The sequence below is a fragment of the Struthio camelus genome, chromosome 28 (genome assembly GCF_040807025.1).
Source record: "Struthio camelus isolate bStrCam1 chromosome 28, bStrCam1.hap1, whole genome shotgun sequence".
Classification (NCBI taxonomy): Eukaryota; Metazoa; Chordata; class Aves; order Struthioniformes; family Struthionidae; genus Struthio; species Struthio camelus.
In genome coordinates, this window is record NC_090969.1 from 2181642 (window position 1) to 2194965 (window position 13324).

The window sequence follows — 13324 nt, forward strand, 5'->3', positions numbered from 1 at the left end:
TGCAGGGCGGCGTACGGCTCCCGCCACGAGACGACGGCTCCGCCAGCCAGCCCGCCTCCGCTTTTCAGCTGCCTGCTCTGTTAATTGTTGAGCTACCACAATTACCGACTGTATTTTAAGTCGGACCTTTCAGGCGTTTCTGGCTGCGTGGCCGGAACGGTACCGAAACCGCCCTGTGCTTGGTGCGGGCTGGAGGGGGTGGATGCGTCTAGTCTTGCTGCGCTTGGCGCATCTGGCAGTGAGGAACGTGTCCCAGTTAGTCCCCAGTCGGAAGCGACTTCCCAGGGTGCTCGCGTGCGCCGAAGCTGGTGTTACATGTAGGCTTCGTAGTGAAGCGGGACCCGTGGGCCGTGCGATCCGAGCCACGTGTTTAGCGTCCTGTTATCACCGCCGAGCCGCAGTCGAGTGTCCCAGGGTCCAAACTCCGGCACCTGATCTGGGAGGCGCTCGACGATAGCGTGCTGGCAAAGCCGAGGCCGGCCGGCAGCGATCGCTGTTTGGGGAAGGCAAAACGTTGTAACGCCGGGCTGAGCTCGGCAAAGGGCAGCGCGACCCTCCGCAGGGCTGCGTTTCCCCCAGCTCTGTGCCGGAGCCGGCAGAGAGGCAGGCGCAGACCAAAGGCCACACGCGATTGCTCCCGGGAGCCGGAGGAGACGCGTTGCAGGGGGACATGGTCTCTCCTGCAGTCCTGCGGGAACGCAGCCCCTTCCCTGGCAGGGCAGCGAGCGCGGCTTGTTAAATGGGTAGTGGGAACTGTCAAACGAGGTCTTCGTTACAGGAGGTTTTTTGGAGAGACCGGGATACCGCAGTCGGCAGAGAGGCAGGGCTCTGTGCCCGATTTGGGACAAGATCTGGCATGTTTGGGGCTATAGCATGACCCTGTGCTTCAGGTCCCCGTGTCCGAGCTCGTGGCCTCGAGCCAGGACCGCCGACGTGGTGGTCCCACGGTTCAGTCGCTGCTCACCTCTGACTTTTTGCTTTACAGTGATTATCAAATGACCTTTCCGTAGTCCGTCTCAGGCACTGCCTCTTTTTTTGAGGGTATTTTTAATCTCCAAGCCTCGCGGTCGCTATAAGAACAAAGCTTTTTAATCAGTTTTATTTACTCTGTAGTACTTCCAAGTCCCAGGTGCGCAACAACATCCCTCCCCTCCTTGCGTGCTTACAAAAACCAGAGGGGTGCAATTGGGAGCAGCTGCAGACACAGCTTAGAGACACGCTCTTAAATCCAGGAGCCTTCGGATCCCAGCAGACTCCGTAGGAGAGTTTCTTCTTGCTTTCAGGTGGTTGTTTCCCAGGTATTGTTCTCCTTCCCTCCATCCCTAAAACAAACAAATAAATCATGCTCTCTCTCTCTCTAGAAGAAAAGCACACTTAGGTCAGCCCGGCGTGGTCTGGCAAGGCCTCAGGCGGGTTGGGATCGCAGTTGGAGGGCTGGGTCCCCCCGCGCCTCGGCTCAGCGCGCTCCTGACGTAGGTCAAAGCATGTCTTCGCTCAGGCTGAGCAAGTGGGTGACCTTGGCTGCGCGGCGAGAGGTGAGCGATTAGCAGGGAGGGGGCTCGTCTAACCCATTTTGGAGCCAGCCAGGCGACCTACCTCGGAGTGGCCGAGTGAAGCTGTAGCAATCGATGTTTACAGCCTTATCTTTACTTGTTTTGCTTATCTCTGGTCATCAGCCTGACTTGTGGGTGAGAGCTGGTCTGCGAGCGAGGAGGAATCCTGCGGGGGCGAAACAGCAGCGCTGCCGCTGCGGGGTGAATGCTTTCGCTAGGCGTGTGCGGAGCGGAAGGGTTTCGAGGGCTCGGACGTTGCGGCGGTGGCGCAGGCAGAGCGGTGTAGGCGTTTGGAAGCCAGGCAAGGGGTGACGTGGCTGCAAGGGCCGGAGCGCTTTTGAGTTACCCCTGTTGGGACAACGACTGGTTAACTGGGTCGTCTGCTCTGTGTTTTGTAGGTGTGTTGCACTTAGTGCTGCCCCCATGCAACTTATATAAGATGCAAAGAATGCAGTTAGCTTTTCCGTGTCCTTCTATAAAGGACAGCCTGGTGCTGCAAGCCCAGGACAATGTCTGTATATGAACAGAAAAGGCAAGCCGTGCTACCCAGGCATCTTCCTCCAAGCTGCTTTAAAAGAGTTAACTATTGCAGCGTGCCCTGCAGAAACCAGCAAAGTTCAAAGCCCAGCATCAAATGCAGAAATCTCAATCACAGGAACTGTTCTCAGCATGACACAGGACGAAGTTCCTTGTTGTCTAATAAATCCCCGTGCCTTCACGTTGGTCATGAGCCAGCAGCGGTCTGCTCCCCAGGCTTTCCTCCTTCTCCTTGCTAGTCAGCATTTCTGCTTTGCTGTATTTTTAGCGATCAAGAAGAAGGGACCCATTGGACCGAGATGCACTGTTTCATCGGTAAAAAGCCAAGGTGCATGCAGAAGAATGATCTGTTGTTTGCTACGTAGGTATTGAATATCTAGAGAACAGAACTAGTGTGTTTGTTTTTTGGATTAGAGCAGCCTCATGATAATCTACTCTTGGCCTTTTGACTCGTTCCAAGGAATATTTCCTTCTGGGAACTTGGATGTCTTGCATAAGTGTGCATACAGCATATAAAATCAAACTCACAGATCATTTACAGTAAGCGTTCTGCCTCAAGGAGACAGGACGTGGTCCAGCGAGCCCATAATATGCTCATTGGGTTTGAGGAATTGCCTAAAGATATTCATAGAGGTGATGGGTAGAAGGAACGACAAATCCATACCTTCTCTGTACTGCAAGCCCTGTAATTTCACCCACCTGCCGCTTCATTGAGAGCAGTGACAGCATGTCACTAAAGCAGATCTTTTAGAAAAGCATCCAGGCGTGGAGACAGTGGGCAAAATCGCCATCCCTCGGATGTGTTTTTGCCTTCTTTCTCTTAGCAGCTCTCCGGTTCTGTCATCTGAGCAAGGCTGGAAGTACGTGAAATAGCACAGGCAAAATATTCACGTCTGGGTGTACCGGTCGATGGCTGCTTTTATTGGAGTTGCGTGGGAGAAGGGTCTGAGCCATGTTTCTAAGCCGGCGCGCCTAGGGTCGTGAATGAATGTGTCGTGAGTTCGGTTGCTGCAGGGAGCTTGTCGGCAGAGATAGGGGAACCAGTTCTGCTCACGCCCAAGTGAAGATGTGTTTTGCAAGGAGATATTTAGGTCAGTCTCGCAGTGTAACGAATGTTTGCCATGTGATCTTCTTCCCCTTTGCCTTCATTAACGGAGTGAGCGTTTCTTGGAGCTTGCTGCTAAGGTAAGCGTTGTTCCTCCCTGAGGGATTGGCTCTCGGAAAAGATGTCTAATTGCTGAATTTTAGGTTTTTAGAATAGAAGCCTTTAGGTCTATGCTTTAACAATGAGCCTCTGCAGGAAGAAATAAAATAGTGCAAGCGTGCGCATATCACTTAGGATAGATAAGTTTTGCCCCAGCCGTGAGGTTGTGCCCATCTAAGGGGGAGCTGCTGCAAACTGTAGGGAGAAGTCCAAGGCAGAAACACTGTTGCTCGTGCTCTGATGCCTCATACAGCCCTGCTGGTGCTGTTCCTGCTCGCTTGGTTTTGCTCTGCTGCTGCGGAGGCTGGAGAAACGGCAGTTCTGCTCTCCGTAGATCGAGGTCACGGGAGATATTTACTCACCATTTCTCCCCAAAGCGGGTAGCAGTTTGGTGGCAATTAAAACCTGGAAGGGACAGGGGTTCTCAGGGGCGCCGATGCGTTTAAGGCCACGGCGTGCAGGGCACGCGGTGTCCCAGCTATCTGTGGTGGCATCTGGCATCCTGCTTCCTTCCAAGTCTTGTGCGAGTAACCGCACGAAGGGCAGCCCTGCGTCCTCGCCGGATGCGGCGGCTGGCAGGGGTCAGCTTTCCTGTCTCCGGGAGCCTCGCGTCCAAACACCTCGCAGACCAGCACCGCGCTCCGCTGCCCCTGAGCCCATAAAGCTGGAAGAGCCGGTGACTGAGCGCACGATTTTTCCTCTGCCGAAGAGGCAGAGACGACTTGTGCGCAGCCGTATGGGAGCAGCGAAAAAGTAACCGAGTGAGTGACGGCGAATCTTACGGTTTAGTGAAACCTTAATGCTTAGCTCCGCGCTGGCGCAGATGAATTCTTCGCCACGCTCGTGTAGAGCAAACACTTGCGATTATTTGCAAAGTGGCGGAATAAGCAAACTCCTTCCCTGAGCGCCGCACGTCGGCAGGTTTGGTGGCGGGTGTGAGCGGCGAGTTGTGCAGGGTTCGGAGCTCCTGGGGCATGGTGTGTGCTTTATTAATCTCTTGCTCTAGAATCAACACTTTAAAATCTTGAGTATATTTGGATAGATAAATAACAATTGTACTTGTGCCTACAAGAAACGGTATTGCTCTTTCCCTGCGTGAGACAACCCTCTCTGGGTTGGCATGTCAGGCTTGGTTACAAACTACCTTTATAGCTGGAGGTTTGCTCGTTATGGAAGCAGTGAATTAATCTTTAAAACCCTAAAATTCAAATCAAAATAAAGTAAATTTCCAGCTAATGTTTTCCTTTTATATCTTCACTGAGAGTCACTGAACCAATATTATAAGAAAATCCTCCGTTAATATGTAACAGGCTTGGATGGAGGTTAAGTGCTTTACATACCCAACATATATACTTTTGGAGCTTTGACTCGTCCTTGAGGGGTTTTGGGGGCTGACTGTTGAAAGTCTGGAAGATGCCAGCTTCATCTGAAGTCCTGTCCCAGGTCCCGGTTTCTTTCTGCATGGGTTAGACTTAAAAATACACTGTGGTGAAAGAGTTACATCATCTCTTAGAAGAGACTTTGGGTACCCTGTAAAGGGTGCGGCGTAGGACTAATAATCATGCCTGGAAGGGGAGGGATGGTATGCAATTTTTTACACATCAAGGAAATTCCACTCTTGCTTCTTTAGCTGCAGTTTCACAATATGCACCGTCCTAAGCCTGGAGCTTGCAAACACTTTTGTCACGTTGGTTTGCCTGGTTGGTCCGTCTGCTCCTTTTTCACGTTGTGGCGACAGGAGTTCCTAAGCAGGTTTGAGGCAAAACACTCTCCTCCTGGGCCTGCAAGGTACTTCCAAGCTGGAAAAGGGCAGGAGAAGTAACTCTGTCCCTGCCAGAAGCTGTTGGTTCTGTCATCCCTCTTACAGGTCGTTATCCTCCTTCTTGATAAGTTTTGGTAACCAAACCCTTTCCCCTCTCCTTTGCAGCCAACGTGGCCAATTTAAACCGGTTTCCCGAGCGCGAGAAGGATTCCACCATGGGGCCCGGTACGGACCGGAAAGTGTCCTATGGTAAGGTTCACTTTGTGGCATGTCAGACGTGCTCTGATCTATCGACCTTCTCTTCTGTCTAATTTATTCCCTTTGTTCCGCAAAAAACACCCTAAGGATTTAAGGTGCCCGTTTGCTGTCCCATAATCTTGATTATCATAGTGGGCCCAAACTTTCACACTTCTCAGATGACTCCAGCAATAGATTTACGGTTCCTGCGGCTCGCTCAGCCTTGCTTAACTAGATGAACAAGCTGGTCTTGTGCAGTCGGATCTCTCTTGCTCGCATACGCGCACAGGTAGCTCCTAAATCCATATGTAAATGAGTCTGCTGACAGGCAGGTGAGGTATTTGGGAGGCGGGGGAAAAAGGAGGAGCCATGAACTTCAGTTTACTCTGATGATGCAATAGGAAACTTGGTAAAAGAGCTGGCCTTGTTTTTAGTCCTCCTCTTGCAAAGTCGAGACGCTCAGGTCGTATGCTGCTCTTCAGCTCTTAGAGCAAAATGCCACGTAGAGGTAGCAAAAGTGAGTATTGCCTCAATTCTGGAACTGGCTTTTTGTGGATGTTGGGCAGGGGAGGGGCTGTAAATGTAATCTGCGGGAATTTGTGACTTCAGCGCTGGACTAGCCTTGCACACCTTTCTTACAAGTTAAATTTAGAAACTGTCCTGAAAATTCAGCAGGGCTGGCTCTTCCCTGTTCCTCTACTGCTTTGGGAGAAGGGAGGATTATCAGGCAGTCTCCCGCTTGTCGCTTACTTCCAAACAAATGCTGCATTGTGCATTCCCTGGAGTGCACCTGGTAGCAGAGTCCTTCCAGGACTTGAACTGAACTTCTCGGACCATCCGTTTTGCCAGGCTAGCTCGGGGGGGTTGCTCTCTGTGATCGTGCAGGAGCGGACACGAGTTTCTCTTGGATCTGACTTGCTGAGTCCCGGTTGATCATTATGTTAATACTGCTGGGCTGCCGTTACAGGCAGTGCCTGGGGCCAGCTTATTGTAACAAATCTAAATAAATAAACTGCCAGCTAACTGGCCTCCTCTCATTGTGTGCGAGAGGGAGAGTTCAGCCAAGGCAGTTTGTACAGGATGAGGAGCGTGGTCTCCTAGGGTGGGTTTACAGCAGTATATGTTATTTTCACATGTTTATCTCTTAAAAATAGTTTGACCAGAGTTAGCTGTGAAGCCAGAACATGCTCATTTTGCTTTACCTGTGGGTCTTGCCAGGCATCTGCCAAGTTTTTCTGTGTTTCTGGGGACCCTCATACTAACTCCTCACTCATTTTTGGCTTTTCTTTTTCGTCCCCCCAGAAGATGCCTCTGGGGAGAACGGGGAGGTTGTCAGCACGATTTCCAACAGCATGAACCCGCTGCAGTCTCCGGATACCTCCTCAGAGGAGCCCTTTACCACCTACTTTGACAGCAAGATCCCGATTCCTGAAGATGAAACGGTAAGTACAGCTGGGCCCTCACCCGCTCACTCCGATGGGGAAATCCGATAGGAAAATCTGAACGCGTTTGGAACCGGCATGAGTAATTCCGTTGGGTGCTGGTTCCCCTTCCCGTCTAGAGTGGGAAAGAGTGGCAAGGCTGCCTTGCTCTGGTGGATGGAGATCTGAGAGAGAAGGGAGTGAAGTATCTCCTGCGCTTGCTTTGGGGTTTGTGATTCACCATTTGTAATTTCTCTTCTACCAAGTATGGCTACAAGCAACAAAATCGGCCAAAAAGCAGAGAAATTCTTGTGTGTAGCCCCAGGGGAGGGGAGGTTGGCTCTTTGTTCCCTTATCAGGGCTTAACTGGCCATCCTAACAGCATCAGTGAGGACTGGCCCCTTTGTGGAGGGCTCTGTGTTCAGCATGTAAGTGCCCTCTTTACTTTTCACTGAGCAACAAGGCAACGTTTCAGCTGCAGGCAAAGGAAGCTTCATCCCCCACCCTGGTTGATGTGATTGTGTCCTTGGCTGTCCCAAAGTAAAGAGATTGCGGTAGAGTTTAGGACCAGATGAAAGAACAGACTGATCATACCAGGGCCACTTTCTGTTGCAGTAGTGAGAAAATTAAAATAGAAGCTCTGGACATCTCTTGCCACTTTTGATGTCTAACAGCTGGGTAGTCCTTGGGGATGATGCTTGTGGGGTTATCCATCCTCTGCATTAGGAGAGGGCTCCAGCGCAGAGCTGAGTTCTGATCTCCCAATCTTTCTTCCCTTTAAAAGCACTCGTGCTTTAGCTTCCGCAAGCTCTGGGCCTTCACGGGGCCAGGCTTTCTGATGAGCATTGCCTACCTGGATCCGGGCAACATCGAGTCGGATTTACAGTCCGGGGCTGTTGCGGGATTTAAGGTCAGTGCAGAAGCCTACGAATTAAGCACTGTAAGTTGTCCACCCCTTCTACCCTCAGTGCTGCCCCACGTTTTAGGGCAGGGGTACTAAAAGCCCTGGTGTTGCTGCCGGGCTGACAATGCCACAAAGAAGAAGGGGAGAGTGAGACTCTTTCATGTGCCCTCTCCAGCAGTGACTCCTGGCCTTGTCTGCCTTCGGTTCCATCCTGTGCCAGCTCCAGGCTCCTAAAACAGCCTCCAATTGTCAATTGTGGTTCTTTCCAAATGCCTGTGATTCCCAAAAGTCCATGCAGGGCACAGACAGCCCTGGGGGACCTGGGACCTTGTGCGTGGCCGTAGCATCATGTTTCACCAGTGCACCCACTCTTGTCTTCACGTCTCCCTCAGCTGCTGTGGGTGCTGATGCTGGCAACCATCATCGGGCTGCTCCTGCAGCGGCTGGCCGCGAGGCTGGGGGTGGTGACGGGGCTGCACCTCGCTGAAGTGTGTAACCGGCAGTATCAGAAGGTGGGTGACCTCGCGGTGTGAGTTACAAAAACCTCTCCCTAACAGAGAGCAAGTCGGAAGGGTATGGAGAGGAGCTTTGCTCCTTGCTGCAGGTGTGCACAGAGGGTCTGCCAGGGCCTGGCATAGCCTAAATTCCTCTGCAGAGCTGCAGTCGGGTTTATTCCAGTTTTTAATTTCTGCTGTACAAAGAGACTCTTCGGATAGCCTTATGGATCTGTGTCAGTTTGATTCTCTCATGGGACTTGTGAGAGGTCGCTGCTGCCCATTAAGTGCCAAATCTTCCTCTCGAGGAAGTGTTTTGGTTGCTAAAATATATTTTCGTTGTCACGTTTTACCTTAATCTCAGAGAAGCTAGGAGTTTCAGTTGATTTCTTCACTTCTGGCTCACAGTTGAAAGAAAGGCAAGTTTAGAAGTTGTTTTAACTGTAGCCATGATTTAGCACTAACCAAGGGCTAGGGAAGAGCCTGGACTGTTAGGAACGCAGGTTGGAGGCCCTTCAGGTCCTGGTGGTGTTTCCCCTGTCTTACATAAGAGGAAAATACAAAGAGGGAGGTGAGGAAAATGTCCTGGCGTTTGACACTATTCCTGACTCTGTCTGTAATTCAAAACCCAGGAATCGCAATTTTGATTTTTCTGTTTAGACTGCTCCGTTGGGCTTCCTGAGCAACAGGACCAAGTTCAAATGCAGTCAGCTAAATGAGTTCAGGGAATGATGAGGAGAGAGATGGCCTTTTAGAACAAGACCATCTCATGGCTGTTAAATTTCTGTTTAAGAAATCGTGTCTTGTGTAAGAAAGGGCTCTGCATCTTATTCAGCTGAAGATGAGTGATGCTGTCCATTGGGACAGGGCTGTGGGGAAGTCAGTGGCATCTCTGCAAGTCATTGTAGACAGTTTGATGGCTCTCATCAAACACTTGAGACTTTGTCATTTGTCTGACCACGTGAAAGGTCTTCCAAAGCCCGTTTCCAGCGCTTCAGTACACAGAAGCGTCTACTTTTGCTCTCCCAATGAGCCAAATCTATTAAGCTGAATAATTTAGATTATACAAGTGATCCAAGAACCTTCTCCAGTGATTGCCACAGGAAACCTGTGTTTCTGCTCTGGACCAGCCATAAAATGGCAATTGTTGACAACTTTTCCATACATTAGTTTGATGGGGCAGTGGCAAATCTGGAAAAAGAGACCATTCCTGAATGTGTAATCACCCACAATCACATGCTCATATAGGACGTTATAGGGAGAAGAAATTTCCCTCTTTGTTAATGGTATTGGGTGTTTCTGTACCTCTAGGTTCCTCGGATTATCCTATGGTTGATGGTCGAACTCGCTATCATCGGATCCGATATGCAAGAAGTCATTGGCTCAGCGATTGCCATCAACCTCTTGTCTATGGGGAAGTAAGTTGGGTTTGTCGTCACAGGGCGAGCAGGAAATGAATGCCCCTCTATAGGATTAAGAAAGCGACACTGTGCGCGCCAAATATACTCATTTATTTCCTATAAATCTTCTGAAATAAGCACTCTGTGGAGGGTGATTCATCTAAGCCCAGCCATGCTAGCTGTTTGTCTTGGATGACTCAGCCTTTGGTGCCTTTTTTTTTTTTTTTTTTTTTTGCTACAAGGGGAGCTGCGGGTAGCTGGCTTATACTTTAGTTGTAACTGATGCACACCAAAATTGGGCTGCAGTCATTCTGGCAAATTTTATACTCCCAGTAAAGCACTGCCAGAAAGATATTCTCTTTGGACAGGAGGCTTGGAAATGAAAACCTAACGGGAAGCTGCCGTTTTGTACCAACTAGCTATTAAAATGTAACTCGCTCCTGTCATTCTCAATGTAGGCATGTGATTTGCTTTCTAGTTTGAGGGAGAGAACTCTTATCTGAACTGTTTGTGCAGAAAATAAACCTATGGTCTCTAGTCCCATGTAGCCAAACGTCTTGTCAGACTGCAAACAAACCCTTGAACAATATGGTTCCATTCCCAAACAAACACTGCCAATTAAAAGGAGATTTTGGACTCTGAAGTATTAATGTGGCTAGAAGATGAGGTCAAAGTGTTCTGTAAGCTAATGCCTGCTCTTGTCTGTCTCTCACAGGATCCCACTGTGGGGCGGTGTGCTCATCACCATTGCTGACACATTCGTGTTTCTCTTCCTGGACAAATATGGTAATTTCTCCTTTTTCCTCCTTAATTTTTGAGAAAACTGAATCTAAGATGCAGCTTTGCTCTGAGATTGCTGATGGTCTTTTTCTATTTACAGGCTTGCGAAAACTGGAAGCATTCTTTGGCTTTCTGATTACCATCATGGCTCTTACATTTGGATACGAGGTACCTTCACTGGCTCTCTCTGGTTTCCCCCAGAGGTGTTTGGTGACAGTTTCCTTTTCTCCTCCACCACTGGTGAACCCCTGTGCCAGGACAGCAAGAAAACACTGGGGCAGACACTTGGGATTAAAATTAAGGACATTTAAAGTTGGGTCTGTGTTTGCAGTGGTGCAGGATTCTGATTTCTGGCTTTCATCTGGTTAACGCTCTGGTGGCGAGGGGTGTACTGAATGCTGCAGTGACACTGTGACACTGGCACATACTGTGTCTGCGGTTCAGTGAAGCATCCCCTGTTTTATTAAATGACAGGCAGTTGCCACACTGTGGTTTTGTTTGTGTCCAAGGTGGCCACATTTTGGCTCTTAAGCGTCTCCAAATGGACGGTCTAAGCTGCTATGTGATGCATGGCAGGCTAAAATTAACCATGTCTCTTTTGTGTCTGTGTCCAGTATGTTACAGTAAAACCGGATCAGGGGAATCTGCTAAAAGGGCTGTTCGTCCCATACTGCCAGAACTGTGGCACAGCTCAGCTGGAACAAGCTGTGGGAATCGTTGGCGCTGTTATCATGCCACACAACATGTACCTGCACTCTGCTTTGGTCAAGGTAAGAGGCTGCTCTGATTAATGCAGAAAGCATGCTCAGGGGTGGCGCTCTGCAGTCCTGAAAGGCTTGAGCGGTCACAGCCCTGGGCCTTTGGGAGCCTACTTTAAGCATATACTTTAGAGGGAACATAGCAAACCCCTCAAAGGAGGCTGGTTGAGTCCCTGGCACAGGGTTAGTTGTGAGGCCCTTGCGACACGTGTTCTCTGTGTGCGGATATGGGACCAGAGATGTCCAACTCTTGGCTAGCATGGGCATGCTGACAAAACCAGCTGCGTTTCAGACTCCAAGCCATTGTTTGTTCTTCAAATGTTGGGTTTTGCTTTTTCTTGCCTCCAACGTAAGTCTGCTCCCTTTCTGTGTCCCATGTCCCACTGTCAGTCTAATATAATTGCTGTCAGTCTAATATAATTGTAGCTATAAATAATACAGTAATGAATTCCTGTTTCTCAAACCTGCTATTGTGACCATCTCCTTTTCAGTCCCGGCAAGTGAATCGTGCAAACAAGAGGGAAGTACAAGAAGCCAATAAATATTTCTTCATCGAATCCTGCATAGCTCTCTTTGTCTCCTTCATCATTAACATCTTTGTTGTGTCCGTCTTTGCCGAGGCTTTCTTTGAAAAGACGAATGAGGATGTGGTGAGTTGCTGGTTGGAGCTGGGACATCACTCCTGCGGGCTGTGATTTTTGGGGACTGGCTGACACTGCATCATGGGGCCGTTAGATCAGCAACGGGGACTCTCTTAGTAGAGGACTCAGACAGATAGGTCCGAGACTCATCAGTGCCCCTGGGTCGAGGGGAGTGCATATATTCTGTGTGGAAAGGAGGAAATAAGAAAAGGATGCTGACTCTTCCCGCTTAAACTAGGCTGAAGAGGCACCCAGCACCTTGGGACCTCCAGCACTTGCTGTTCCTTGCTGAAGCCTTTAGCGCTCTGCCTCACTTTTCTCTGGCTGAACCAGTCGAGCCTCCTTCCCTTTGTGTTGTTGCAGAGCGCGGTCTGTACGAACGCCAGCAGCCCACACTCCTCGCTGTTCCCAAGCAACAACCAGACGCTGGAAGTGGATATCTACAAGGGGGTGAGTGACCTGCTGGGCAGGATGGTCTCATCTCCAGCAGCCCAGTGTCCTTGTCTGTTAGTAACTGTTTCTTTTGGGTAAACAGAGACTGTTGAAGGTCAGGACTTGTAATAGGATTACCAAAAATAGAACGGGAGGAGACTTCAGGAGGTCCTTGAGTCTAGCCCTTTGCCCAACTCAAATTATCTATCCCTTTGCTAATCTTGCCACATCTAACGTGTCTTCAGGGACTCCCCCTGGCCATCTGTTTCCCTGCTCTATTAGCTTGGCCATTTCAGAGTTTTTCCTTGCATCCATCCTGAATCTTCCTAAGAGTGAAGCCTACAGGGTCTTGCCTTATCTGCTGCAGACATGAGGAATGCTCTTCCCTCCCCTCCACATGGATTATTCCTTCTCTTTCAACTCATTGTCCATGATTAATCTGGTGGAAGAGCTGGCCACGAGGGAATTTGCCTGCTCTTTCTTGTTCGAGCTCTCAGATGTGGGATTGAAGTGATGTGGGATTGCAATTCTCTGTTACAGGGCGTTGTTCTGGGATGTTACTTCGGCCCTGCTGCTCTGTATATCTGGGCAATTGGGATCCTTGCTGCGGGCCAGAGCTCAACGATGACAGGGACATACTCTGGACAGTTTGTCATGGAGGTAATTAGTAACTGCTTCCTGTGTCTGCGTATCTCTCTCTTCTCTGTTCCCAAGGCTTTCCCGATGATACGGGTAATGGCCCCTTCCTTGGACGCTCAGCTCTTACTGGAAGTTGCAGCAAACTACCTTATGTGCATTTCAAACAAAGGAGCTTTTAATCCTGCCCTTAACCCCCCTCTCCCCACTGCACTTGAAGTCTCTGTACTGTTTTCATCTAGCAGCCACTGTTTTTTTTTGCAGGGCTTCCTGAACCTGAGGTGGTCCCGTTTTGCCCGCGTGCTGCTGACCCGCTCTATTGCCATCACTCCTACCCTGCTGGTTGCCATCTTTCAGGATGTCGAACACCTGACTGGCATGAATGACTTCTTAAATGTCCTTATGAGCCTCCAGGTGAGCAGCTGTGCCCAGTTTGGGGGACAGGTCCCAGAGAAAGACATGTAGCGCTGGATGTTTCAGCCTGTAGTGCCTAAGGGGTTGCAGGAGCAGCTAAACAGAGCAAGTTATTGTCAGTAGGCTTTGATCTGCTGGAGGGAGGTGGAAA

The 13324-nt window shown here is 49.8% G+C and overlaps 1 protein-coding gene and 1 long non-coding RNA gene across 14 annotated transcripts in view; one reads left to right on the forward strand and one right to left on the reverse strand.

Moving 5' to 3' along the window:
• Positions 1 to 13324, forward strand: part of SLC11A2 (solute carrier family 11 member 2) — a 28302-nt gene that overhangs the window by 6687 nt on the left and 8291 nt on the right. For 5 of the 13 annotated variants that reach the window (XR_011136537.1, XM_068921401.1, XM_068921396.1 and 2 more), the window contains 12 exons: positions 5222 to 5305; positions 6596 to 6735; positions 7499 to 7624; positions 8011 to 8130; positions 9424 to 9530; positions 10228 to 10298; positions 10393 to 10460; positions 10907 to 11062; positions 11542 to 11700; positions 12055 to 12141; positions 12664 to 12783; positions 13024 to 13173. Coding sequence is in view for 12 of the 13 variants with exons in the window: in XM_068921396.1 (XP_068777497.1) it covers positions 5222 to 5305; positions 6596 to 6735; positions 7499 to 7624; positions 8011 to 8130; positions 9424 to 9530; positions 10228 to 10298; positions 10393 to 10460; positions 10907 to 11062; positions 11542 to 11700; positions 12055 to 12141; positions 12664 to 12783; positions 13024 to 13173 (1388 nt within the window). In the remaining variant the exon portion in view is untranslated. Of the gene's footprint in view, positions 1 to 3145; positions 3276 to 3811; positions 4056 to 5063; positions 5083 to 5221; positions 5306 to 5637; positions 5811 to 6595; positions 6736 to 7498; positions 7625 to 8010; positions 8131 to 9423; positions 9531 to 10227; positions 10299 to 10392; positions 10461 to 10906; positions 11063 to 11541; positions 11701 to 12054; positions 12142 to 12663; positions 12784 to 13023; positions 13174 to 13324 lie in introns of those variants that run through there. The other 8 variants (XM_009687871.2, XM_068921404.1, XM_068921400.1 and 5 more) reach the window with 7 other exon arrangements.
• Positions 1072 to 2931, reverse strand: LOC138062593 (uncharacterized). The gene is made up of 3 exons (XR_011136542.1): positions 2790 to 2931; positions 1597 to 1901; positions 1072 to 1322 (listed from the first exon to the last, which is right to left on the reverse strand). It is a non-coding gene; the product is annotated as an uncharacterized lncRNA (long non-coding RNA).